Source organism: Eleginops maclovinus, chromosome 1 (assembly GCF_036324505.1).
Source record: "Eleginops maclovinus isolate JMC-PN-2008 ecotype Puerto Natales chromosome 1, JC_Emac_rtc_rv5, whole genome shotgun sequence".
In the NCBI taxonomy this organism is placed as follows: Eukaryota; Metazoa; Chordata; class Actinopteri; order Perciformes; family Eleginopidae; genus Eleginops; species Eleginops maclovinus.
The window spans coordinates 24,692,259-24,719,270 of record NC_086349.1 but is presented as its reverse complement, the minus strand read 5'-3'; the positions used below and the strand labels follow the sequence as shown (position 1 = coordinate 24,719,270).

Genomic DNA, 27,012 nt, shown 5'->3' with positions numbered 1-27,012 from the left:
TAAGCTAATGGCGGCTAATCTTTCACGTGATGGCGTTTAGTCCTCTCATTTGGACACTTGTTAGCAACCGCTGTTTTTGAGACACCAAAAAGCTTCAGACATTGACCAGTGGAGTATTTACTGATGTCTTTTATGTCATGGAACAAAACATTAAATCTCTTAAGCTGGTGTTAACCACAGACGTTATTTCAGGATGGTGACCAAAACGGCTGAGAGATGTTCTACTTTTAAAAGCGAGAACTACTGTTCAATTCTCAATTTGAACAACAACCGAGATTTCAAGCTGCAATGTGTTATGATAACAGAACAACACCCAGTAGTTTGAATAAGTAGGCAGGTTTTTGTTTCTTATAGCTCAGTAGCCTACGAAGGAGGATTTTTTATTACTCTACTCTTCACCTTTCCTTCATCAATGGCGCTCTTATGCCATGTACAGTTTCCACAGTTAACATTTCCCAGGTTGTTTCTCTACCTGGGGATAGAAACTGTAAGATATGACCTATGGTTATACGTAATAAAGGGCTTTTATTTTGAAAAGTAAGTACGGATTAAGTGCATCTATAATGCGCTTCAGTTTAAATGTGGGAGCAATAACGGCTTTGTTTTCTCGATTCGGACAACAGAGCGCCCGTTATCATTTTATAGGCACAACTAAAGCGCTGTCTTTTCCCTTTGAGTGCCGTAAATCAAGCCTTCAATTTCCCAGGAGATCGTACCCAGTGGAAAGAGAAAATTGCAGAGAGAAAGCGACTCTTAAGGGGAATACATTTAAACGCCCATGGTGGCATTACTCTACAGCCATGGTATTGTGCAATCAACATTTACTCCTTAATGATCAACAACAAACAAGTTTAAACAGCTGACAAACCAGTGGGGGAAGGTGGCAATTCAGAGGGTCTCTATGTAGCCACACACACACACACACACACACACACACACACACACACACACACACACACACACACACACACACACACACACACACACACACACACACACACACACACACACACACACACACACACACACACACACACACACACACACACACACACACACACACACACACACACACACACACACACACACACACACACACACACACATTTACTCGAGGTATGTGATTTGTCAGGGGGGAAATTCTAGGCCGACCTACTTAATGGCAGATGAAACACAATCAGTGACCAGACCACAACACACCTGATAAATGATGGGGGATATTGAGTCGGTATTGACTGGCTAAGGCCTTATGTTCACTGACACACACACACACACACACACACACACACACACACCTGAAGAGAACATGTAATGCATAACAATCAGCTCTGAAACAAGGCAGGGAGGAGATGTGTTGGAGAGAGATTTGTGTGCAACCATGCAAGTATTCATGAGCTTTGTGTGTGTCTGTGTGTGTCTGTGTGTGTGTGTGTGTGTGTGTGTGTGTGTGTGTGTGTGTGTGTGTGTGTGTGTGTGTGTGTGTGTGTGTGTGTGTGTGTGTGTGTGTGTGTGTGTGTGTGTGTGTGTGTGTGTGTACCTGGAAGTGCACAGAGGGCTCCTGCGTGTGTGTCTTCAGGCATCAGTTTGACGCGAGTCTGTCTGCAGTCATTAACTTCACAGGAGATGATTCTTGAAAATCTAATAATAAAGACACAGTATTTTCATTATTATAGTTCACACACACACACACACACACACACACACACACACACACACACACACACACACACACACACACACACACACACACACACACACACACACACACACACACACACACACACACACACACACACACACACACACACACACACACACACACACACACACACACACCAATAATTACAGTACATGCACGTTAATTTGCGAGCAGGTGTTTCTTTTCATATTGCTCCCTGAGTGACGCCTGCTCTCAGCTATGCTTACAGCTGTATTACTTATGCTAATGTATTCGTTGTGTGTTGTTATGAGCTGATAATGGAGTGTGTGTGTGTGTGTGTGTGTGTGTGTGTGGTGTGCGTGTGCGTGTGCGTGTGTGTGTGTGGGGCCTGGAGGGAAACCCTAGTTGGGTTTCACATGACGTGCCCCCTGTGTTTTTGTGACTTGGTAACATGGCACAGGACTTGAAGTCTAATTGAGTGTAGAAGGGAACAATTTATGATGGTTTGATTTATTAAAAAAGTGGAAATAACCGCTTCACATTGTACGTGATAGGCTAATGGGCGAGACATCCTTAAGCAGTTGACCAATCACAACAGAGCTAGGCTAGCTAACCAATCAGAGCAGACTGGGCTCTGGTTTCAGACAGAGGGTGAAAAGAGGAGCTGCAGCACAGGCAGTATGAGAACAATAAAGAGCTTTCTGAATGTTAAAGCATGGAGACATGTCCCAGTAGAGACACTACATACTGATATGAACCTGGAAATATCTTGATAGAGCCGTTTAACAACATTAAGGATATTCTATAAACGAATAACTATTATTTCTGAATGTTCTGAACGTCTCTCTGGTTTCAGTGTTTCCCAGTTTTCCTCCTCCTTGATATCACACTCCTCCTCTCCTAACCCCATCCGTCTCTGTCTTCCTCTCATTAGCAGAAAGGCTGGAACGACTCCCTGCGGCCGATGGACAGACATGGAAACGTGAAGGTAGGACACACTCTGATGTCTCCATCCATCAGATTCTCAATGATCCTCCTCCGTGACTGACTCTTCGTCTTCACTGACTCTCGTGTCTCACATCCCTCCACTGCCTCCTATCAGTCATCTTTAATAAGGTTCCTCTTCCATAAAGCTGACGGTAGATACAGGATATTTCCTCTCAGACTGACAGCTGTTCAGCCTTCAATCATACGTAATGTGAGGAAGGTTTGATGTGTGTGCAAAGTCTTCATCAACACTAGTCACATTTACATTTCAGGTTCTCTATTCTTGCTTGATGCTCTCGGTAGATGCCTCCTGCAACCCCCCCAAGCAAACACATTGTTCATGCACTTCACTTTGATATTTCAGGCTATTCTACTTCCATAACAGGTTTTATTTTAGAGCTGTGGAAGGAACAATCCTTAATAAAAATAAGGGTGTTCATTTGAATAACTTTGTCTCTTTGCTTCCTTACATTTCCACGATTTAGCAAATGTTAGTGCGTCATGTAACACTGGCGCTTCTATTGGCTAGCGCTCCAACATATTGTGCATGCTAAAGGGGCGGGACATCTCTAAGTGGTTGATCAATCACAACAGAGCCGGCCAGCTAACCAATCAGAGCAGACTGGGCTCTGGTTTCAGACAGAGGGTGAAAAGAGGTGCTGCAGCACAGGCAGTATGAGAAACATAGAGAGCTTTTTGAACATTAAAGCATGGAGACATGTCCCAGGAGAGACACTATATACAAATATGAACCTGTAAATGATCAGAATAGGATCCCTAGAACATTTCCAAAGTACATGAAGGTTAAAAGTAATATTTTGGTCACTTCCAGTTTCCTTAAAACCAAGATGGCGATACCAAAAATGCCAAACTCAGTACCACAAACCAATGGTTGACTTCATCCACTTCTCACAATCTATATGTTAAGTGTAAATTTAGTCACAGTCAATGTTTACTTGGATTTTAAATAGTATTCTTTACTCTGAATCTCCTCGCCTCTTCAGGTCAGAGGACGGAGAGCCTCTCAGCTCCCGCTAGAAAGACCACAAAACTCCCAGGAGCCTTTGCAACAACCGGGGTCGATCCGCAAGAATCACAAGCGGAAAGGTAAACAGAGATTATTAAACAGCTGGTGCTTTTACTCCCTTTCATCCCTCGCATGTGGGACTTCCTTTGTCTTTTGCTCTCTTTGAGGTTGTGAGCTGCTGTCAGACGGGAATCCTCTTTGTTCCTGTCTTTTATAATCTCTTGTCATTTCTTCAAACCTCGCTTTCTCCCTTTTCTTGTCTTCCCACGTGTTTGCCTCATTACATCTCTCTAATATCTCTATCTGATTTCTCTTTGTCCCATTTAGTTTCAGCTGATGTTCCTCTTCCTCATCACGTTTCCATATTTCATCTTTCCCCCTCTCATCTCCTGACATCTCCTCTCCTCGTTTCCTCTCATCTTCCTTCATATCTAAAAATCACTTGACTTTTACCGTCTTTTCTGATGTAACTGCAGCGTTAAATCACTCCCGCTTTTCTGTTTCAATATCGTATTCCATCTGTCTCCTTTTCCTATATCTTTTACTTTTCAAGGCAGTGCAGTCCTTTTGGGTATTATGTGTATGTCAAATGATACATTTAATATATTTGACTCATGTGTTTCTTATTTCCTCACATTTAATGAACCTCCGCATTTATTTAGATGTATTTTTGTATTTCATTTTGGACACAATCGTACTTTTTTCTTTACATTTAATTTTTTTTAAGCTATTTGTTTTTGTCCTTAGAATGTAATTTAAAGTTTCTGCGTGATGTTAACCTGGAACTCCTCTTCCTCCTTCAACCTCTTCTCCTGCCTTCTTCTCCTGCCTTTTCCTTCCTCCTCCTGTTCTACGACTTATTCCTCCTCTCTCAACTCTTCTTCCTCACCCTCGTCGTCCATCTCATAAACCTCCTTCTCATTTTCATCTTCTACCTATTCTACCTCCTCCTCTATTCCCTCCCTTGCCTATTCTACGTCGTCCTCTTCCTGTCATTCTTCCTGCTCTTCTTCTCCTTCTCTACCTCCTCCTCTTCCACCTGTTCTTCCTCCTTTTTTCTCCTCTTCTGCTAATCTTCTTCCTCCTTTTCCTCCACCTCCTCTTCTTCCTGTTCTCCCTCCTCCTCCTCTTCCATCTCTTCTTCCTCCTTTTCCTCCACCTCCTCGTCCTCTTCTTCCTCTTCTCCCTCCTCCTCCTCCTCCTCCCAGGTACGTTGGTGTGCAGCAGTAATGGGACCGGCAGCAGCTCCATCTACTCGGTTGCCATGGTGTCGATCCCGGACTGCGTGGATAACGCCACGCAGACGGACATCAGCTTCCAGAACATCGCTCCGCCGGGGAGGAGCAGAGGTCACCACCACCATCCCCACGGGCGGGGGGGAGGTGGCTCCTCTTCCCCTCCTCCACCTCCCCCCTCTCCCCCAGCGCCTCACCTCGAAGCACCGTATGGCATCAACGAGTTGTGAGTCCTGACCTTCTGTCCGTCCTGGCGTCAGGAATAACGCAGTAAAGTCTCTGGACACAGAAATCAGTCCTGCCGGTTGATATGATGAAGATTGATTTTTCCGTCTCTCCCCTCAGCTGTGTGTTCGAGTACAACGACCCCGACGACTACTTCGACGTCTCCAACCACGAGGTGGACCGACAGGACGACCTGGAGTACGAGGTGAGAGATCTGCTGCTGTACAGAGCCCAGGAAGCCTTGGAGCCCATTTTTCCGTAAGGGCCAGAAAAATACCCCAGCGGTCATTTGGGCCTAGACTTTTTTTTCTTTTCTTACATTTGGTAAGAGACTTTTAAAAAATCAGCGTATAATTGTTTCACCATTCATTTGACTGAGCCGAGAGCGGGACCTTGGAGGAGGGGCTTAAGTGGTGACACAGCCATGCAACCTTGCTGACGTTTTTTATAACCTAACATTTGCTCTTTACTTCCAAAACATGTCAGTATCATGAATGTGTGCTTGCCACAGATCTTATTTTCTGCATATTCAAAACTCCAATAAAGTAAAACCATACATTTTGTGGAGAGGTCACCATGCAATTCTAACTACGGAGTCTGCCTTCAAAAATACATCATCGTTGCTGCACTCTATAACCAGAAACCAAAATAGCACCAATTCATTCAGAGTGGCTCTTCACCATGTTTTCAAGTACTAAGCCCCTTGTAATAAACTTAAATACCTCAAGGTCATCCTCCCTCTTAAAAGCCTACTATCTCCAGCTGCACAAAGTGATTCAGCCTGATGAATACATCTGGATTACGGACCAAAGCTGGTCCGCCAGCTGTGGTTGTTCGCTATTTCCGAACAACACTGCTTACAATGAGTGCAATCAACCAAGAGGATATGAATTCAGAACAGCAAGAATCCTGCAAGTGCATTACCCTGAAAAGACAACAGACATGCTCAGAGAGGAAAGGCTCAGTTTATTCTTGCTAAATTTAGTCTGATGGATCCCTCACTCATTTAAAGCAAGCGAGGGACTTCAGTGATTCAGTATGTTATATAAATCCATACAGAAAAGAACAAAATATGACAGAAAAAAGAGGTTCAGGCTGCTTGAAAGTGCTCCATCCAGCTCCTTCATTTGAAGTAGCAGATGTTTAAAAGCTGATCGATCCAGGTGTCCACACCGGCCCTGGGATAAATCAATCTCTACGTGCCTGAGACCCAAAGCTTCCATTTCAGAAGATTTTTTCACACTAATGATTCGCACCTTGGACTTGCTGACTCCTTCTCCATGGCAACTGCTGCAGAGGCTCATGGGTATTGCAGTATTTAGACCGCCACGCCAAAATCACAGACCAACACGATTTCTTAGAAACAAAGCCCATAACTGAAATCCATAAGATCGTTTCCTTCAACAGAAATGTGTGTTTCTATGTTAAATACAACATCAATAGAAACGTGTATATTTCACGTCAGACGCAATATAGCAGTGAGTGCCAAACGAATGCATTGAAGTTGCTAGAATTTTATGGTGTCTTAAGAATATTTAGACGAAGCATTTTCCTAAGAATCTCATATTTGAGATATTTCCTAAATATGTATTTTATTGTTTAATATTTTGTATTGTTTTTCAAATATTTTCAATTTTACATTATTGTTATTATTATTTCATTATTTAATTATTATTATTATTATTTCATTATTATTATTGTTATTATTTCATTATTATTATTATTATTATTATTTCATTATTATTATTATTGTTATTATATTATTATTATATTATTATTGTTATTATTATTATTATTATTTCATTATTATTGTTATTATATTATTATTATTATTTCATTATTATTATTATTATATTATTATTGTTATTATTATTATTATTATTTCATTATTGTTATTATTATTGTTATTATTGTTATTATTTCATTATTATTATTATTTCATTATTATTATTATTATTTTTATTTTTTAAAAAATATCCATGTTATTATTAAATTGCTGTTATGTAATTAATTTTTTATTAAAGGTCAGAATATAATTAAGTTATTAAAAAGATGAGGTTATTATTAAGTATATGCATACAGTGATTAATGGTTATTATATTATTATTATTATTTCATTATTATTATTATTATATTATTATTGTTATTATTATTATTATTATTTCATTATTGTTATTATTATTGTTATTATTGTTATTATTTCATTATTATTATTATTTCATTATTATTATTATTATTAATTATTGTTATTATTATTGTTATTATTGTTATTATTTCATTGTTATTATTATTGTTATTATTATTTCATTGTTATATTATTGTTATTATTATTATTATTATTTATCTTTTTTTTGTTATGTTTTCTTTTCCTACCCTGAGGTAATCAGAACATCTTCAAGAATGGATATCAATAACATGACTTTTTAACCTTTTAACCCTAAAATATCCAGTGTCTTGTTTAAGCGCCATTGCTGTTACTGAGAAGCCAAGATTTAGATAAAGGACAGAAGGATAGGAAGTGGGTGGAAGATATTAGAAAAGGAAGGGAAGGTTAGACATGATGTGGGAAAGAAATGCAAAGCAAAAAGTGGAGCTGTGGAGGAGGTGTGACAATGAATGAAGTGCTATGCGGAAAAGATGGAGGGCGATAGGACAAAGGGAATGAAAGAGGAGGAAATGAAGGACAACATGGACAAAGAACTGAGAAAAGACTGAATGAAATGAGACTTTTGAGGATGGAATAGGAAAACCCCCAACAGCCTTTATGTGCTCCTGAAACAAAATGACTTCTACCAGCTGTCATGTTTGGCGGAGATCATCAAGATGAGTGATGGTCAGGCCGGTCCAAACCTTCAAACAGAGGCTCGTACAGTCTAGTTGAGTTTACACAGAGCTAATGGAGCGCTGTGTTTAGCTGAATGGCACTTTTCCCTTCTGTTTTTGCTCCACTGACTCACTGCTGTTTGAGACAAAATGCCAGTTTGGTCATTAAAGAAGTCAGTAAAGTGGAAACTTGTTTTTATTCCAAAGAGACTTCCTGTTCTCTGTAGATGGCCTCCTCTTCGTCATTTTCTAAGTCATTCTTCCTTCTGCTCTCTTCCTCATTACTTTTCCTAATCTCCACCATCATTATATCCCTCCTAAATTACTTCCTAATGTCCTACTCTCTTTTATTCCTTGGATTACATCCTTCATTTCCTCCTTAAATCACCACTTTGCCCTCCAGCTGAAACCAGATACGGTGGTTGATGCTACGATGATAATCACGACTGGTCCATTATAGGATCAAATGATCACGTGATGGTTTAATATCTCTAATTAGTCACGACGGAATCTTATCTCAAGTTCACGAAAAAGCAAAGGACCAGATAAACCTACAAAAAGACTGGACAAAACATATACATTGTCTCCACCAGCTCCAGCAGTTCTTAACATCTTTCGGCATCTTAAAATATTCACATTTGCTCTTCATTTTTGGATCATTATTCATCCATCTCCAGCAACACGAGCGATGGGTGCACCTGTTCATGCCCCTGCAGTGCTGAACCTGTTTAAGAAACAAAACTGCTCTGTTAGCTTCAGAAAAAAGCTTATGGTTTGGGTTGAAATAAGTATGTTTCAGAGGGAACACACGGCAAGACAACCACAGCAAACCGGCTTTTTTCAGGAGGGGGGATTGAAGGAGACAGAAGGTACACATGAGCAAGTACAAAACTCAAGAAATGTGGCTCTACTATAATTTACAAACCTGAAAATTCGCTCAGTATGGCCTCTTTAAATGGGTTAAGTTTGGGAAACAACAACAACCTGGCGAGGTGTAAGGAAAGATTATGATTTGGGTTAAAGTATCTACATGAGTGGTGTTGCTTAAGAAAAGTAACAGCTGCATAGTCGTGTTCTTCTGGGTTGAAGTCCTATGCTTCTGGAACTTCTGACGTCCTCTCTGTGCAGAATTGGTCACTCTTTATATTCCTGTAATGTCTCTCAATTACGTGCGAGTACATACAGTTGATTTTGTGGGTTTTATACAAAATTCTAGTCCAAAACTTTTGATCAGTGTATAGGAACAACCTAAAAGTCTACGAAACCTGATATCAGGACACGTTGTAGGCTGAAACCCATCTGTTGACCGCACCATGGCCCTTTGTTGTAGCACCACACAGGTTGGGCTTATTAAAAGACACCTGAAGGAATTTTGCTGCTCTGAATTTGTGTTGTTAGTCACTTTGGGTAAAAAGTGTCAGCAATTTAAAATGTTTCGTGAGAAGTCATTCCTCACCGTACCTTTAACCATCGCCTTTCTTGTGAAGTGCACTTGAACTGAATCCCAAATACAGAGCAGAGCAGCCCTAAACAAACCAGTTTCTGACCATCAATCACTCCTTATTCCCCTTATTTACCAACTAGGAGGTGGAGCTGTACAAATCCAGTCAGCAGGAGAAGCTCGGGCTGACCGTCTGCTACAGGACGGACGACGAAGAGGATCTCGGGATTTACGTTGGAGAGGTGACACTCATCTTCATTCATTTACCCTTCAACTGACTCTTTTACCCTTTCGATCACTCCATTTCTTATTTCTCACCTATTTGGAAAACATGTTTGCAGGTGATACTGCTTCTTACTCCATTTCTTTTTATTCTAAATGTATTACACGCATCCATTTATCACTTTATTCATTATCTCACGCTTTGAATCATTCATCAACCCATCACTCTTTCTGTCCAACCAGCTCACACACATTTACGCATTCATGGATTCATTCAGTCATCACTAATTCATCTGTTTCCTAATTCATGAGCTCATTTATTTATCGATCTATTTCCCACATGCTCTGTTTGTACTGATCCTTCTCCCACTTTAATATTAGGTGAATCCGAACAGCATAGCAGCAAAGAACGGACGCATCAGAGAGGGGGACCGAATCCTACAGGTATACACGTTTGTTGGGTTTATTTCGCATCAAAACTCTATGACATCATTTCACTCAAGTTTGAAGTGTCTTTTACCTTGTGCATCGCACTGGGAATATGGCAAAGCTGGAGAAACATCTCTGCTGGTAATGCAACTCAAAAAAGCAATCTGTAAATAAATCCTGAAATGAAATATTATTTGTCAAACTTCTGCTCACGTTACAAAATGAACTGTTACCAGAAGAATTGTCATTATTGTTCTCACTTTATTGTGGACATTAAAATGGTCCAGAGGTGGACACTTTAACTTCTGCTGTAGATACATTTGCGACGAAATGCCAAAAAACAAGAAAGCCGATTTATTGTCCGTCATTTTCCGTCATTTTTTCCCTTTGTCATTCAAACTCATGCTCCCCAGATGTTCAACCGTTTTTATTTGAGTAACAATTGCTCCCTTTAGCTTCTGTCTGAGGATAAACTTTAGATCTAAAAGATATTTGAAGTCATCACACTTAATCTAAGTGAAAAAATGATAAAACAAACATAAGAAGTTGACCTTCAGAGTAAACTAAAGTACTCTTTCTGCGGGCTGATAACACAAACTTGTCCTCTGCTTAACGATCTGACTCGATGGGGGTTAGAAATAGTTTCAATCAAACTATGTAAATGTATATAGCTGGGACCCCCGGGGACACTTTTAACCAATCAGAGAGAGCCTGTCTGCAGCCCAGTTACTGCTGTCCTAAAAATAGACAGAGAGGGAGAGAGAGAAAGATGTCACTCTGTCCTCCCCCCCCCCCCCCGAGAATAAACTTGCTGCAGTCCATGTTCACACAACACACACCTCGCATGGTGACAAGCTCTGACATATTAATGGTGGGGGGGGGGGTGCCAACTTAAAGGGGCCATATTCTGCTCATTTTTAGGTTCATATCAGTATTTGTGTCTCTCCTGGGACACTCCTGGGTCCTACCTTCAGGTTTCCATGTCTGTCCATCGGCCGCAGGGAGTCGTTCCAGCCTTTCTGCTAATGAGAGGAAGACAGAGACGGATGGGGTTAGGAGAGGAGGAGTGTGATATCAAGGAGAAGGAAAACTGGAAAACACTGAAACCAGAGAGACGTTCAGAACATTCAGAAATAATAGTTATTCGTTTATAGAATATCCTTAATGTTGTTAAATGGCTCTATCAAGATATTTCCAGGTTCATATCAGTATGTAGTGTCTCTCCTGGGACATGTGTCCATGCTTTAACATTCAGAAAGCTCTTTATGTTTCTCATACTGCCTGTGCTGCAGCTCCTCTTTTCACCCTCTGTCTGAAACCAGAGCCCAGTCTGCTCTGATTGGTTAGCTGGCCTAGCTTTGTTGTGATTGGTTAGAGATGTCCCGCCCCCTTAGCCTATCTAGTACAATGTGTTGGAGAGCTAGCTGGTCTTTTTGTAAAAAACTGCAGATTAATGTTCAGTCTTTTGCTAACGGGCACACATATCACACTTTAAAAGTTACTCAAAATAATTTCAATTCATAATAAATGGTCACTGGCAACCGTAAAGCATTTATATTATCATGCAATCCGATATTATAATTAGGTTGGACAGGATTAAACATCTGTCAAATGAGGCGTGTAGAGCTTGAAACAGGTTGTCAGAAAGGTACATTTAAAGAGTATTATTTGACAGAAACCAAGGCTTGTCTTTGTATTTCAAAGTGCGATAAGTAGCTCTAGTGTAATGTTTTTTGGTCTTCATAAGATGAGCCCTCAGTGGGAGTTTAATCAGGACTTTGACCTTTCTTTATTTCCTGTTAAATCCATGTTTTGTTTTCCGCTCTGAAGCTGCAGCTACATGTTGATTTCGAGAGGGTTTGACGATGAAAAACGAGCGTGAATAAATTCATCTCTGAGACATTCCCGCCCTCATTATCCTCTGACCCCCCCCGAACCACGACCCCAGTGTAAACAGTGTCACGGTGAAAAAGTGCTGGGATGGAACAAGAATAGACCAGCGGCACCTGGCATCGCCATGGTTACCGGGCCAGGGATGAATTGTTGTTCCCATGACAGCTGTCACCACGGTGATAAAAGCCAGTTGGACAGATGTGTGGTTTCTCCCTGAGATAACAGGAAGTACCTGTCCCTAAACACACAGCCTAACACATATATTCACCTGTGACACACCTGTTTTAGAGCTTGAAAAGTAATTTGCGTGAGGATTGTTTCTGTATTGCACAGTATAGTTCAAGATACAATCCGGGTTTCAGCATTAATATCTTAATGAATGCTGATATGGGGATGTGTACATTTGTATTGAAGTTCAAAGTGCACATTTATACTGGTGTTTTATTCTAAAATTGAGCAAACATAGCAAAAGGTATTATTGTGATTGTGATTCTAATTATGTGACAGGTCAATTAATGAGTTAAGTAATTAATCGGGTAAAAAATAAAGATAACAGCTGTGGTTCCGGTGGCGTTCGCATTGTGTAATAGAAAAAAGTCACCACTTCTTCTCATCAAATAACGACCAGTGAAGGATTTTCATTTCATATTCTTTATATTCACCCTATTATTCGCCAGAAGTGCTTGGTGTCATCAGCTTTAGCGACCTGTAAACAAACTGTAATATAGTTTTACTCCATTTTCCCAAAATGTGATTCATCTACGATAATAACTCCTATTTTAGAATTCACAACGTTATTAGGATCGCTGATTAGCTGCTGGTTGCGTAACAGCCTCACATTTTATATCTCTATGATCAGAATTTTGCTGAAAATAACCGATCTCTTTCCCCCTCTAGATTAACGGAGTGGATATTCAGAACAGGGAGGAGGCGGTGGCCATTTTGACCCGAGAGGACAGCATCAACTTCTCTCTGCTGCTGGCCAGGCCGGATATAGAGGTGATGTTACAATACAAAACACAATCCATGATCTCAAAATCAATGCTCAGGGTGCACAGACTGCAGGTAAACACATAGATAAAGATAAAGGCTGCAAAGTATGGAGATCATTTAAGTGGACAAGAGCATGCAGGAGGGTAAAATGGACAGAAATAAGCTGTCGATTAAAAGATATTTCAAGTGCATTTTTGCTCACTAGAGAATGCATGTCTTCATCTTCAAGTCCAGGAATAGTCGCCATAACTTCAGGTCTGTCAGGGTTTCATCACTCACCTGCAGCCTGCTTTACTAACCTACTTTCTCCCCGTGCTGCTGCTCATAAAATCTCATAAAGCCTCAGTTTATTCCTCACTGTGCTCTCAGTCTTGAACAACACGTGTTTACGTCCGTCTGCCGTTTTGTTATCTGTAACATCAGGGTGAGCAGGAAATGTGTTTCTCTGCCAATATTTATATATATATTGATCGGTTGTGGAGATAAAGTGACCTTTGCACCAGAACAACCATTGCCTTCTCTTTCCCTGATGCTGTAAACAAACATTTGCTAAAACACTCTGAAAATTGACTTTGGTGACCTCTTGATATTTCTTTAAATGCCACCATTACGCCAGACTTTAACTGGAGTTATTATCTGCCCACCGAGTGTATTGTTGATTTTGAAGCAAAACATTACAAGAACAGAGCTTCAGTACAAAGTATAGATCAGTCAACTTACACTTTTTGGGGTTGTCTCTTTCCTGTAGTGTGCTATATAGGTTTTGGTGCATGTAAATGGTCTGCAAAGGCAAAACTCCAGAGTTCCCTTCAGAGTGAGTCTCTGTGTATTATTACACACACACACACACACACGTGTGTGACAGCAGGTCCCAGAGTGTGGGTGTCCAAATGTGCTGACAGAGGAGGAACTGCGCAGCGGCATATTCATACATGTCAGTTAAACACACACATGCATAGTAACTGACAAGTGTGTGTGTGTGTGTGTGTGTGTGTGTGTGTGTGTGTGTGTGTGTGTGTGTGTGTGTGTGTACAGTCACACATCGGTCAGATGAAGGAGCCGTCAGTCAGTCAGACACCTCTGAGAGTCAGATCTCTTTGTTGGGAGATGATGGATGTTTTATTGACTCGGCAAAAAAATGATTAGGAAGTCATGGGGGAGCAGCCGTAATTAAAGAGAGCCAGGAAGCAGAAAGCCCTAAAAATGATACGATATGTAAAGTGTTTATTTCTGATGGAATTGTGTTAGTCTATTGCTTAAGGCCTTGATATAACAAATGAAAAAGGTAAAATGTCTTTTGATTTGATTTCAACACTACCTTCCTCTGCGTCCTTCCAGAATGATAACCCCGCTGGGCTAGAGGAGGAAATGGACCTGACTCTGGAGGGGGGAGGCTTCCACCAAAACCCAAGAACCTCCTCCGTCACCTCCCCCCTCCCCTCTGGATATTACCGCCTCTGCCGGACTGGAGGAGGAGGAGGAGAAAGTGTAGCTGGTGATGTGGCCGTGGAGGAGGAAGAGGATGTTGATGAAGAGGAAGGAGAGAGGGGGGAGAACAGAGAGCCTCCTGTCCCCCTCCCTCCCCTGTTGAGCCTGGCCCCTCTGCTGACCCACAGCCAGGAGCTGGACAGCGGGGTCGGCCGCACCGACGACAGCACCCGCTACGAGTCAGAACACGACCTGCTGGGGGATCAGACCAGCGCCCCCAACACCAACACCACCAACACCCCCGGCAGCACCCGCAAGTTCAGACCCGGACCCAGCCCCAGGTATGACCCCCTCAACTGAAAGCTGATTAAAATCCAACATTATGTGACATTTGTTGACATAAAACATTTAATTAAAGTCAACCTTTCAGTTTTTTCACTGTACGTTTACTTCAGTAAAATACAGAACAACCCCTCCCCTGCCGCCTCCCATCCCTTCTTCTCGTCCCCAGGCCAAGTCCCAGACCCAGCCCCGGCCTTGGGCCCAGCCCCGGGCGAGGAGACACCACGCCTCCCTTCCTCCACCTGAGAGACCTCCAGCTCAGCTCCGACTCCCTCCCCGGCCTGGACTGGACGGCTGGAGGAGGAACAGGAGGAGCAGCGTACGGCTCCCACCACCATCACCACCACAAGGTAAAAAGAGGTCCTCAGCATATTCCATATTTGAAATGTCCCTTTATTCCATAAAAAGAGCCAAATCAACACTGAAAGTATTAATTAAAAAGTACTGCGTCTGTATCAAACAAAAAAAATGTCACCCTTTCAAAATCAATGGCTTGTTTTTAGAGCAGTTTTCCAGTAAAATAAATTAAGTCTAAATTTCAATAATTATGAATACTGGAAGTTACGATGGACTTTCTTTGCCTGATTTGTGTGTCTGACCTCCTTTGACCTCTGGCCTGCAGCACCACCACCTCCACCACCTTCAGCCTCCTCTGACGATGATGATGCCGGGCCTGACGGAGGAAGAGTGCCACCGCTACCAAGAGCTGCTGGAGATCAAGTGCCAGTACGAGAAGCAGAACGAAAAAGAGCAAAGAGACGCCGTGAAAAACAAACGGGAGGACACCGGAGAAGCGGTGAACGACCGGGAAGAGAGAAAAGACGCAGAGGAAGAAGCTGCTTTTTCCTCTTCTTCGGTGGTGGTGGATGTGAACTGCAACCCGGCTTTAAGCGAGCACGAGATGGCGCTGATCGAGGAGGAGTTGCGCCACCTGGAGTTCAAGTGCCGCAACATCCTGCGAGCGCAGAAGATGCAGCAGCTCAGAGAGAGGTGTCTGAAGGCCTGGATGATGGAGGAGGAGACGGTGGGGCGACCTGCACCCCCGGAAGCAGGTAACGTTGTTTCATTTCTTTATCATTTATCCATTACACGGAACAAATTATAAACAACTAAAATGATTTACTTGTAGTTATGGATGAAGACAATGAGGAAGATAACGACCCTCATCATCACGAGCTGTCGGCCATCAACGAGCTTCCGGAGCGAGAGCGCTCGGACGACAAAGACAGCACGAGCGCCTACAACACAGGTGGGGAGAGCTGCCGCAGCACGCCATTGGTCAGCACCGAGCAGATCCCGCCTCTCCAGGAAGAGGAAGACGAGGGAGGAAGACGACTGATGTCTCCGCCTCTTCTCCTTCCCCTCAGCCGCCTCCCTCCTCTGAACTCACCCCTCACCCCGCGGCGTCACCGGAGGGAGAGAGACAGAGAGCGCCGCCACTCCAACCTCAGCTGCTCCTTCTCCCCCAGCACGTACAGGAAGTACGAAATAGCCAATGGCAACGTGGCAAACGGCTCAAGCTCCACGCCCTCCACGCCCTCCAAGTTCAGGTGAATATTTAACTTTGTGCACATTCTTTAAACTTTGTGAACTGCTTCTATGCGTGTTTCTATATTATATATAACCCCTTATTGTATGTCCTTTTGTAATAATATTGGATATTATTCTGGGTTTGTTGCGATGATCAGGTCTCTGACCAGAGAGGCAGGGTCATCTTCACGAAGAGGCATGGCTGATGGAGGGCGGGGCTCCAGAGCAGGTATACAATTCACCTCCTGCAGTTGATCCTGTGCTGTGTCTAAACTGTGTCTAACTTTACATAATCCATGCCGGGCATTGCATTCAACTTTGTCTTTTGTTACCGCTGACCTCTCAACGAGCCATCAATCCCTATGTAGCGCCACAAGCTAGCAGAGAAGGTCACCATAGAAATGAAACTTAACTGACTGTAGTCACCACAAGGCTCTGCACCCAGCCTCATGGTGATATACTTTGACAGCTGATTCTATTATTATTATTATGCAGGTTGCACTACCGGAGGAGGAAGTGCAGAGTCCAGTCCCTATTTCGCCAGGAGACACCAGAGCCACCACAAACCTCTGGAGCGCTACCAGAGCTGCATGACCCTCCCCTCCGAGGGCCTTGTGGAGCCTCTGGACGGTGGTAGGGACAGAGCCAGGGTGGAGGCCGAGGAGAGGGGGATGGGGACGGGCAGCAGCGGCCCCGGCAGCCCCAGGAGTGTGAACAGCGCCCCCTGTGGTTTGGAGGACCGATACACTCGCGCCTCGCGGTTAGGACTGGCTTTACCGCTCGGGATGACGCACTCATCGCCGACTGCCTCCCCACAACGCATGGAGTGGAAGGTAAACGATGTCATGATGTTAGGTTTTCATCTGGAGTCACCCTCCTGCTTCAAAGAATTACTGACCAGGATTACCAGTGAATCCTCATATTAAATACTGAGTTGAAATCCCAGGTGAAATGCACGTTAGAGGGCATTCTCAGTACTCCCCATACACACATTTTCTAGATCTGATTTTGAAGTTAATGGTCATGTTTAACCAGTAGTGCAGGGGTTTAAAGAACCCCCTTCAACTGAGCTTGTGAAAACCATTGTTTACATTTTGAAAGCTGAAAAGGCCTCACTGTCTTATGAGCTTCATTGTAGTTTTGGTGGTGAAAATCTTAAAAATCTTCCAACAATGTAACATACTTTGCTAAAGACACAAGAATAAATAACATAAGGGCAGCAGCATCTTCCTGTAGTTATCAAATCAGAAATATTTCTTAAATCAAGCTTTTAGACTAGAAATGTTAGCTCAGAAATACCCAGTACAACAACTTATGCTTGCTTGAAGCATGACGTCTGACAACAACCGATTTCTCCTCTGTGCCTCCAGGTAAAGATCCGAAGCGACGGCACTCGATACGTAGCCAAGCGTCCGGTCAGGGATCGCCTGCTGAAGGCCAGAGCCATAAAGATCAGAGAGGAGCGCAGCGGCATGACCACCGACGACGACGCTGCCAGTGAGATGAAGCAGGTACAGTCTGCAGTAAACACGGAAATAAAACAAAAGCCTGAACCTCACCTGTGAGAAAGCACTCATTAAACCTGTGATAAACCTGTGTGTAACTGTGCTCCAACAGGGCCGTTACTGGAGCAAAGAGGAGAGGAAGCAGCAGATGCTGAGAGCCAGAGAGTACCGACGGCGACGAGAGTTCATGATGCAGAGTCGCCTGGAATACCTCAAGGGAGACAGGTCGAGTGCACAGGCCAGATATTTAGTAAACTGAATAAAAACAAAGACTCAAGGAAACACATACAAAGTGTTTATCCTTACATTGTTGAAAATAGCATTAAACCAAAATGAGTACATGAAATAAACCATCCATTGGACTCCTTTGTTTACCTCGGAAACAAAGTCACTAACACTCAAGCTTCTGTTGGTTAGCACTCCAACACATTATATGTGATAGACTAAGGGGCGGGACATCTCTAATCGGTTGACCAATCACAACAGAGCCGGAAGCTAACCAATCAGAGCCGAATGGGCTCTGGTTTCAGACCGAGGGTGAAAAGAAGTGCTGCAGCACAGGCAGTATGAGAAACATAAAGAGCTTTTTGAACATTAAAGCATGGAGACATGTCACAGTAGATACACAAAACACAAATATGAACCTGAGAATTTGCAGAACAAAGTTTTCTTTGAGGTTTGTCAGTCAGCTTACCATCGCTGTCTTCACCACATCATGAGATGTTAAGATTAACATCAACAACTAAATCCTTTTACCTTCCTCTGATGATAAGATGCTATGCAGGGTGAAACTCAGTAAATTCCTTGTTAATCCAAACCGTTAATCCATCAGTCAAACTTAATTCATGAAAATCCCACAACCTAAACACTGACACTGAAACTATCAGCGAATCTTTGTTTGTCGAACACAGGAGCTGCCTGAGAGACAATCAGGGAACTGATTACCAACACCTGTGAGTGCAGCTCTTAAAGGGCCAGCGCTCTGAATACAGACTAGCACAGTTCTTTACTATGTGACACACATTTCTGTCTTTCATCTGAGGCTGCATGTTTGAAACTTGCATAAAGTAGTTCACTGTGGGATGATGAAAGGCATTTTACAAGCTGTCAAAAATCAAACCAAGCTTAAGGCTGAATCAGGCTGCAGTTCACTGGATGACTCAGAGTTTCTCAGGCAGTAAAATTACTTTTAAACTGAGTCCCTGCACACAGCTGGAATATGAAGCAGAGATTGCATATCTTTGACAAAAGGGAATGCAATATGCAAACAAATGCAAGCAAAAATAAAGCAGGTTTTTGTGGTTTTGTATTATTTGGTGTTTGCTGTCAGTCATTTAGACACTGGTCTAAAATACAGAGCTGAAATATATATATTTGTTATATTTGATTCAGCATCAGGTTATAATGCATTGAACATAAGTTAAAAATAAAATTATATGTATATATCGATTATCAGCTAAAAAAATCTAAATGTTTGTTGTTTGTTTTTGTATCCAGGGACACTTCAACGACAGACCTTCATTCCTCGCAGCTCCACGCCCGTCAGGACTCCCCCTGCAACAACATCCTGTTACTGAGCCAGAAGAAGACCACCAAGAAGAGGAACCGGCGCATCCTCGACAACTGGATCACCATCCAGGAGCTGCTGGCTCATGGCTCCAGGTCTCCAGACGGGAAGAAAATATACAACCCTCTTCTCTCCGTGACCACGGTGTGACCGGAGGAAAGAGAAGAGGGACAAAGAGGGAAGACACTGACGACACTACTATGATATCTAAGCTTGAACTTTATATGAGCAGGAAGATAGAAAGAAAACTTGACATGGTCGAATTTAAAGAGATTTTAAACTGTACAGGAAAGATCTACTTCAAACTGTGCCATGAACTGTCTTTGATACTGACTCCAAGAGCAATTACAAATGGGAGAATTAAAGGGAAGATGCAAGTTAACAAGAGGAAGCAGTATTTGGACAAAGTGCAGGAAGGAGATACCTAAAATGTCTCTAAAGGACTGAAATCTCACAGCAATCCGGATTAACCCTGAAACCCTGTGCTAGTGTTACTTAAAAGACATGTCTTAAAGGCTGGATCTGGAAGGTACTTACACTACAACTGCATATAAACTCAAATGAAATGGACCTTGAGAGACACTTTTTTGTGCAAACTGAGATAAATATGCGTCAGTGTGACATTGTGCAAACTTTGGACTTGTTGAATCTTGCTCATAAACGTACAGAGAAAGGGAAAATTAGGAGCATTGGAGGAAAATAGTTGGAGTTCCTGCTGGTTTCTGATTAATGAGAAGCTCAGCTGAACATCTGTTTCCGGTTATAGTTTAGCTATTACTTACATTATACTTTGAGGCAACAACAGGATTTACTTTCTGTCCGAGGAAAATTAAAACAAGGTAAGGAAATGCCGACTTGATCAGTGTCTTCCCTGTTTCAATTCTGCATTATGATGAAAGGCTTCCCGGTACACAATATGGAGTAAGGACACTGAGAGGCTGAACCCAGTGTGGAGACGGGATTAAATCCTTTGAGACAGAACTTTTGAACTTTTCATATTTTGTTTCAGTATAAAAAGGAAACTTCAGAGAAAGTCGGGTGAGTTTTTGACACAATAGTCATAACATTATAATGAAATACTTTATTTATGCACACTTGGGGAGATTCTACTATTGATCAACCTTCAGTACTCAACCATTATGTGCATTAAAGGATCCCGGTCTCCTAAAAATTAAGTTTCCAAACAACTAAACGCAGGACTGAAACCAAAACTCAGCAATGACTTATTTTACAAACATTAAGTTGACCTTTTAAGCCAAAACTGGATTTTTAAAAATTAAACCTGAGTGGTGTTGTTGTCTAAACACAACCTGTTTGTGTCGTTTAATTGAGAATGCAGTTTCGTTGTATAGAAACATGCTTTTGTAGAAGACAGGGGGGACTTCTCTTTTGCCTTTATTTTACTCTGGTGTATCATTTTGTAAAATAACTTTCCCAGAATGCCTTTTAAAAACTCCTGAGGGGAAACGAAGACGCCTAGCTCCGCGGTTTTTTATCTGCTTCATGTTTGATACTTTTTTTTTTACCTTATTCCATTAAATTAATCATATAAAGACATTTATATTTAGTTGCTTACGGGTGTTTCCCCTGCAGCAGGATATTCCACAGTGTGGTCGGGGCTTCATTGTGTTGGACCTGTGTATAATAGGACATTAATATTGAATAATGAAATGCATGAATTAAGTATTGAACATTGTGGGGTATTGGACATCATTCTTGAATCTAATGTGGTGTAGTGTAAAACGCCATGTGCAGAAAGTTTTAGTAGTGAAAGTGCAAAAAAAAGCAGAGTTAATTAAATTAAAATAAAGTGAAATAAGATGTTTATTCACTGGTCTTTCTTTCACTAACAGCCCATGTGCAGTTGGACTCCTGTATTTAGTTCCAGAACATAGTGACATCAATTTGTAACAATCGCCTCTATTGGGTAGTGCTCCAACACATTGTGCGTGATAGGCTAAGGGGCGGGACAGCTCTAAAGGGTTGACCAATCACAACAAAACTAACCCATCAGCGCAGACTGGACTCTGGTTTCAGACGGAGGGTGAAAACAGGTGCTGCAGCCCCCTTTGATATCATTTTGGCAGAGGGCATGAATGATATGTAGTCATCTCAGTACTGCGGCCATGTTGTCTGTGACTCGTTAAGCTTCTTAAAGGATAAGAAAGAGATGCAGTCAGCAGGCCAAACAGTCAGTGTCAATAGGCTCGAAGCTGAGAAAACAAATAGTAGTGTGAGATGTTTCGGTTTTACTGGAGACCGCAAAGTGATCGTGATTAAAACCACTTCCTCTCTAACTGGGAAGTTCTTAACTTATCTTTAAAGTTCAGCAGGTGGACTTCAAGACGACATTCAAATGGAAAATGAAGACATTATTTTGTCCTGCTCCGAATATAAAACAAACACCGTCTTGGTTGTGTATTCATGTTAAACAATAAACATAAATCTGGAATAAGAAAGAGGATCTATCTGCCAATCCAAAATGGAGACAGATAAAGGATTCATGGATAGTATCTACAACTGATGATGATGTAGTAATACAATTCTAAGATAAAGGTAAACACATACTACTTAAGGACAAATGAATAGTCTGAAAATGTCTGTTACCACTGTAGTTGTATGTCTGTAGTATAATAAAAGTATCTAATATGATTAATAAAAGAAGTTTAACACATATTCTGTTTGGTTTTAAAATGTTGACTTATTTTTAGTTTGTATTATTATGATTATTTTTTATGAAGTAAAATACAGATCTATCCATCCATCCATCCATCCATCCATCCATCCATCCATCCATCCATCCATCCATCCATCTTCTCCTGCTTATCCGTCAGGGTCGCGGAGGTAACAGCTCCAGCAGAGAGCCCCAAACTTCTCTTTCCCTGGCCACATCAACCAGCTCTGACTGGGGGATTGCAAGGCGCTCCCAGGCCAGCAAAGAGCTATAACCCCTCCACCTGGTCCTAGGTCTACCCCTCGGTCTCTTCCCAGCTGGACGTGCCTGGAACACCTCCCTAGGGAGGCACCCAGGTGGCATCCTCACTAGGTGCCCGAACCACCTCAACTGGCTCCTTTCAACGCGAAGGAGCAGCGGTTCTACTCCGAGTCCCTCCCGGAGGAATGACCTTCTCACCTTATCCCTAAGGGAGATGCCAGCCACCCTGCGGAGAAATCCCATTTCGGCCGCTTGTATCCCCGATCTCGTTCCAAAGTACAGTGAAAAGGTATTTAAAGAAAACTTAGAGAGGATCCTTCTCACCCTCTCTTCCACACACACACACACACACACACACACACACACACACACACACACACACACACACACACACACACACACACACACACACCTCACCCAGGTGAACAGGTCATTCCTGAGTGCCGCCCATATCCATGTGACCAATACACACAGACCCATTGCAGAAACAGGGAATCCCCCTTTCCTTCACCACAAACACTAACTTCTCTTTCTGCTGCCACCATGTGTAGTCAGTTAATGGCATGACTCTTTGGTAAAGAAGCACACAAGGGATCTACAATGACGGGAGAGTGACACCTAGCGTTCACAGAACCAACTGCACTTCACTCTAAACAGCACATTACGCAATGGAGAAGGAGAAGGCACTTGGCAGAGGTCACATTTGTACTACATTAAGTGCCAAGTTGACATACCATACTGAAACTCTACCTATGTATTTGAATAAATGATAATATATTTTATATTTCTGATCGACTTGATTTGAAAGAAAATGTTTTACTTTTTGATTGACCACATTTGTTTAACAGGTAGGGTGAGGATTTGACACTTAGGCTGCATACGTTTCTACATAGAACACATGATGATGATACGATGCAGCTGTTTTATTAGTATATAACCAGCATTATACTCAATACTTTTGTGCTTTTACCCAAGTAACATGTTGAATTCAGTACATTCAATGGGGTATTTTTAGACTGTAGTGTTTCCTCGTTGGGGAGGAGAGTAGAGCTGTGGGTTGTGTTTGGAGGAGGGACTTCATCATTTAAAGAAGTCAGAAGTTCCTGGTTAGCCAGTAAAGAAAGACAGTCAGTGGTAAACCATCAGAGTGTCAGCATGAAAGTCTCTCACGCTTTGACCTGCTTCTTCCTCCTCTTCTGTGAGTACATCACTTTATTTTCATGTCAGTAATTTCATCTTTTTGCTTAAAGTATTTCTTGAGTTAATGCTAGGCTTCAGCAGTACGAGTTATTTCAATCTTCCAAAGTTATTATTTTTAGTTTCTATGCAATCAATGACCCATGCTTCAAAAGTATGCTTTACTTCCTCAAACAAACTGTACCTCATCATTACACTTTTTAAATCATGTAAATGCTTGTTTTCAGTCTTTACTGCTTATGACGTAAACAAATAAGGTTAATTATAAGGATTTGGTTAATGTAACTCTAAAGTGAGAGATGGAGACTTTCTGTAGTCTTTGAGTCTAAAGGAGGATAAAGATCTCAGACCAAACGGTAACATCAACCTGCAGAGCTGATGGTGATCTTCAGTCACAGGCTGTGGTTTATCTCTGAGGATCTGTGTTAATGAGAAACAGGAAGGGTTCTGATCAGACTGCAGCATCTTACAGGAAGTACGGACCACTACTGATGATGGCTCATCTTTTGTTCATCTTTTGTTCATCTTTTGTTCATCTTTTGTTCATCTTTGTTCAGCTCTGCAGGATGGAAACACCGGTATCGTCAGTGCCCAACTCACTGTCTATTCACGAACTGAAGGAGAAGATTTCAGAGTTAGATGTTTCTTTTCTTCTCGTGGAGCCTGGAAGTTCTTCTGTAAGGAAACATGTCGACAAAAAGACATTCTCATTGAAACAAATGGTGACTCAGCTCAGAGAGGCAGATACAGGATGGGTTATGAAGATGGATATTATTTGGTGACCATCTCTCAGCTGACCAAGTCTGACTCAGGACGGTACAGGTGTGGTAAGGGTTCATCTTTGTCGTCAGCTTCATACAAGTATATTGAAGTCATTGTTGTTGATGGTGAGTTTTACTAAATGTTTTCTCTTGTTTAAAAATATGTTTTCCTTCTCACCTTTACCTCATCTAAATCCAACGTCTTTCTGAAAGTAACCGGTAAACTGAAATAGACACGACTACACAAGTGTGTTTGAATATTGTTGTGTAGCTCACACTTATTGTTGGTTCAAGTGATATTTTAGTGCTGAAGAATTTAATCCCGGGGGCAGGAGCATATTGGTCTGTAGTAGATCCTACAGACAGCTCTATGTCCTTTTAAAAAGTAACACATTCAGTGTTAGATTGAGATCAATAGAAATATTACAAACAGCTGAACTGGTTTGTGGCTGCGGTCGGGCTTTAAAGGAATACTTTACCCCTAAATTACCATTTTTAGATGAATTACTCATCCTGTGTTACTTTGAATTTGTGTGAGAAGACTTTCTCTAGCGTGACTCTACAGTGAACAAAGAATCCCAAAATGGAGAAAAGTCTTAATGAATGTGAATTATCAAAAGCTGTGTTTTACAAGAGCAAAGATATGATTTAAACATTGGTTTACAAACTCTCACGCAACATGTATGCTCACTTCTTCTCTTCTTTTCAACAGCAAAACTTGTTGGTGGTCCTCCTGCAGAGAAAACAATCGATGCTAGAACTGGAGGAAATATTCTAGTTGAATGCTCCTTTCCTCTCTCTGGGAGAGAGATGTACTTCTGCAAGGAAGAATGTAGAAGAGGCATTCTGGTTGAAATGACTTCCAAAGATACTGAAAAAGGCAGATACAGGATCAGTTATGTTAAACGATCTCAAAATGAAGGATTTGTTTATGTGAGCATCAAACAACTGACCCAGTCTGACTCAGGACGGTACAGGTGTGGTCTGGACAGAACTTCCTCTGAACATCTCTACCAGAGGTTTAGACTCACCGTCACTGATGGTGAGTTTCTGCTTGATAATGAAAATGTTTGTTCTTGTCTCTGAAGACAGTTTTCTCTGACAGCTGCTGATGTTTAAACTCACTCTAAAAGAGTTCAGCTGATACACACACACACACACACACACACACACACACACACACACACACACACACACACACACACACACACACACACACACACACACACACACACACACACACACACACACACACACACACACACACACACACACACAGGAGGATCTGATTTCTCTCATCAGGACTTCTTTGTGTCTGCTTGTTTTTGTTCACAGCTCTGACCTCTTCTACTCCTTCATCATCCGTCCCCTCAGCATCCTCACCAACAACAAACCAAAGTGAAAGCTCCCTGACTACAGCAGCCTCCTCTAACACCACCGAGCAGCCTGAAACAGCTCCAGGTAAATTCACACACAGCTTTTGATAAATAAAGCTTTAACAACCTAAGAGACATGATAAAGCATCGGAATGGCAATTATACTCTTCCATAATCATGTTCTTACCTTTATTCACTCTTTACAACCTGAACATCTAAATAGACACCTAATCACATGCCACCACTTCTGTGTGGCCTGTGCTGTTGACCTGCAGTAGTATATTCCCCCCAAAGATGCCCTGCTCACCACTAACTGTCAGTGTAAAACACACCTGTGCTTGTGTTCAAACAACCACAGGTGTGGTCCTGTATGTGCGTCTGACTCTGACCGCCCTGTTCATCGTGTCGTCACTCTCTGTGCTGGTATTCTGCAGGAAGAGGATCTGTAAAGCCAAAGGTGAGGAACCAGGTAACACACATTCCTTTCTCACTAGGTTTGAACTGCCTGATCTTTCTCCACATGTACAACAACCTTTCAAACAGACTCACCATTCAAAGTTTAAATACTCGCAAATAACAGAACAGAACTTCCTGAACACGACAAACAACGACATACAGGAATCTGACAAAGACTAAACAGAATACCAGGACTTAAATACAAGCAGAACTAATGAGGGGACAAAGTGCAGGTTTTCAGGAGGACAGGAGGCAGAAACAGGCATGACACGGGTAGAAAACTTTTCCAAATAAAACAGGAAACAGATAAACAACACTGGGATGATGAGGGTTGATGAAGGTCTTCAGAATCTGTTTTTGTCTCCATTTGACTGAGCAAGATGTTGCTCCAGTGTAGTGTCATGATCTAAACGTACTGCTGTGTCTTTCAGAACCTCCTGTGGAAACACAATATGGTTTTGTCACAGAGGTGAGTCTTGAAAAATCCAAGCATCATAGTGATTGTGAAACCAGCTGATATTACCACAAACCCCTCTTCTCCTGTAGACCAACCGAGTGCACAAGGATATCGGCGAGGCCAGCCAGAGCAGATCTGCTCCTGTGGAAATCTCCTCAGTTTACACTCACCCCAAATATACACGACCAAATGGAGATGAAACCGATGATAACTAAAGCATTATAACTGCTTCTAATTCATAAAATACATGAAGGGGTATTTAACTCTGGGCTCATAAAACAGTAGCTTTAAAAAGCTGAGATAAATCACAAACTTTATCCCCGGTCCCAGACCCACACAAGAATGCTAGTGGGGGAACGTGTTCTACATCTGTTGCTTTTTGATCCATAATAACTTTCGTTAAATGTCATTGACTCGGATATCAGATAAGTGTAAATGTGACAAATGGCCCAACCAAAGAAAAAGGAATGAAGTTGTTTTTGGTTGTTGTCAATTCAGACACAACAAAACAAAACATAACCAA

The 27,012-nt window shown here is 42.0% G+C and overlaps 2 protein-coding genes and 1 long non-coding RNA gene across 8 annotated transcripts in view; 2 read left to right on the top strand and 1 right to left on the bottom strand.

Annotated features, from left to right (window-relative positions):
• Positions 1-21,880, top strand: part of LOC134876428 (PDZ domain-containing protein 4-like) — a 39,286-nt gene extending 17,406 nt beyond the window's left edge. The window contains exons 2-17 of the mRNA XM_063901387.1: positions 2,595-2,648; positions 3,652-3,754; positions 4,883-5,135; positions 5,255-5,339; positions 9,542-9,640; positions 10,002-10,064; positions 12,840-12,941; positions 14,274-14,704; positions 14,875-15,055; positions 15,328-15,757; positions 15,835-16,255; positions 16,394-16,464; positions 16,731-17,068; positions 17,606-17,746; positions 17,853-17,965; positions 19,238-21,880. Of these exons, the coding sequence (XP_063757457.1) occupies positions 2,595-2,648; positions 3,652-3,754; positions 4,883-5,135; positions 5,255-5,339; positions 9,542-9,640; positions 10,002-10,064; positions 12,840-12,941; positions 14,274-14,704; positions 14,875-15,055; positions 15,328-15,757; positions 15,835-16,255; positions 16,394-16,464; positions 16,731-17,068; positions 17,606-17,746; positions 17,853-17,965; positions 19,238-19,457 (3,105 nt within the window). The 3' untranslated portion in view covers positions 19,458-21,880. The remainder of the gene's footprint in view (positions 1-2,594; positions 2,649-3,651; positions 3,755-4,882; positions 5,136-5,254; positions 5,340-9,541; positions 9,641-10,001; positions 10,065-12,839; positions 12,942-14,273; positions 14,705-14,874; positions 15,056-15,327; positions 15,758-15,834; positions 16,256-16,393; positions 16,465-16,730; positions 17,069-17,605; positions 17,747-17,852; positions 17,966-19,237) is intronic.
• Positions 1,538-18,651, bottom strand: LOC134876507 (uncharacterized). Its single transcript, XR_010167466.1, has 3 exons — positions 18,435-18,651; positions 11,018-11,071; positions 1,538-1,638 (listed from the first exon to the last, which is right to left on the bottom strand). It is a non-coding gene; the product is annotated as an uncharacterized LOC134876507 (long non-coding RNA).
• A 1,377-nt stretch (positions 21,881-23,257) lies between the features above and the next one.
• Positions 23,258-26,995, top strand: LOC134870222 (polymeric immunoglobulin receptor-like). Of its 6 annotated transcripts, none has more exons than XM_063892333.1 (7): positions 23,258-23,440; positions 23,997-24,326; positions 24,913-25,242; positions 25,536-25,661; positions 25,935-26,033; positions 26,464-26,501; positions 26,579-26,995. In XM_063892333.1, the coding sequence occupies exons 1-7, from the start codon at positions 23,398-23,400 to the stop codon at positions 26,702-26,704; spliced, it is 1,092 nt and encodes a 363-aa protein (XP_063748403.1). In that variant the 5' UTR covers positions 23,258-23,397; the 3' UTR covers positions 26,705-26,995. The 6 variants fall into 6 exon arrangements, 3 of the variants coding, with proteins under 3 accessions (XP_063748403.1, XP_063748394.1, XP_063748385.1); XM_063892324.1 differs by having other exon boundaries at positions 25,935-26,045; XR_010166524.1 differs by having other exon boundaries at positions 23,997-24,266; positions 25,935-26,501.
• Positions 26,996-27,012: the final 17 nt, after the last annotated feature.

Excerpts from the sequence above, each read along its gene's own strand:
- LOC134870222 (XM_063892315.1), top strand. The coding sequence starts at position 23,398 with ATGAAAGTCTCTCACGCTTTGACCTGCTTCTTCCTCCTCTTCT. Across the intron at positions 24,327-24,912 it reads TGAAGTCATTGTTGTTGATG|CAAAACTTGTTGGTGGTCCT; the intron begins GTGAGTTTTACT and ends TCTTTTCAACAG. Across the intron at positions 25,662-25,934 it reads GCAGCCTGAAACAGCTCCAG|GTGTGGTCCTGTATGTGCGT; the intron begins GTAAATTCACAC and ends AAACAACCACAG.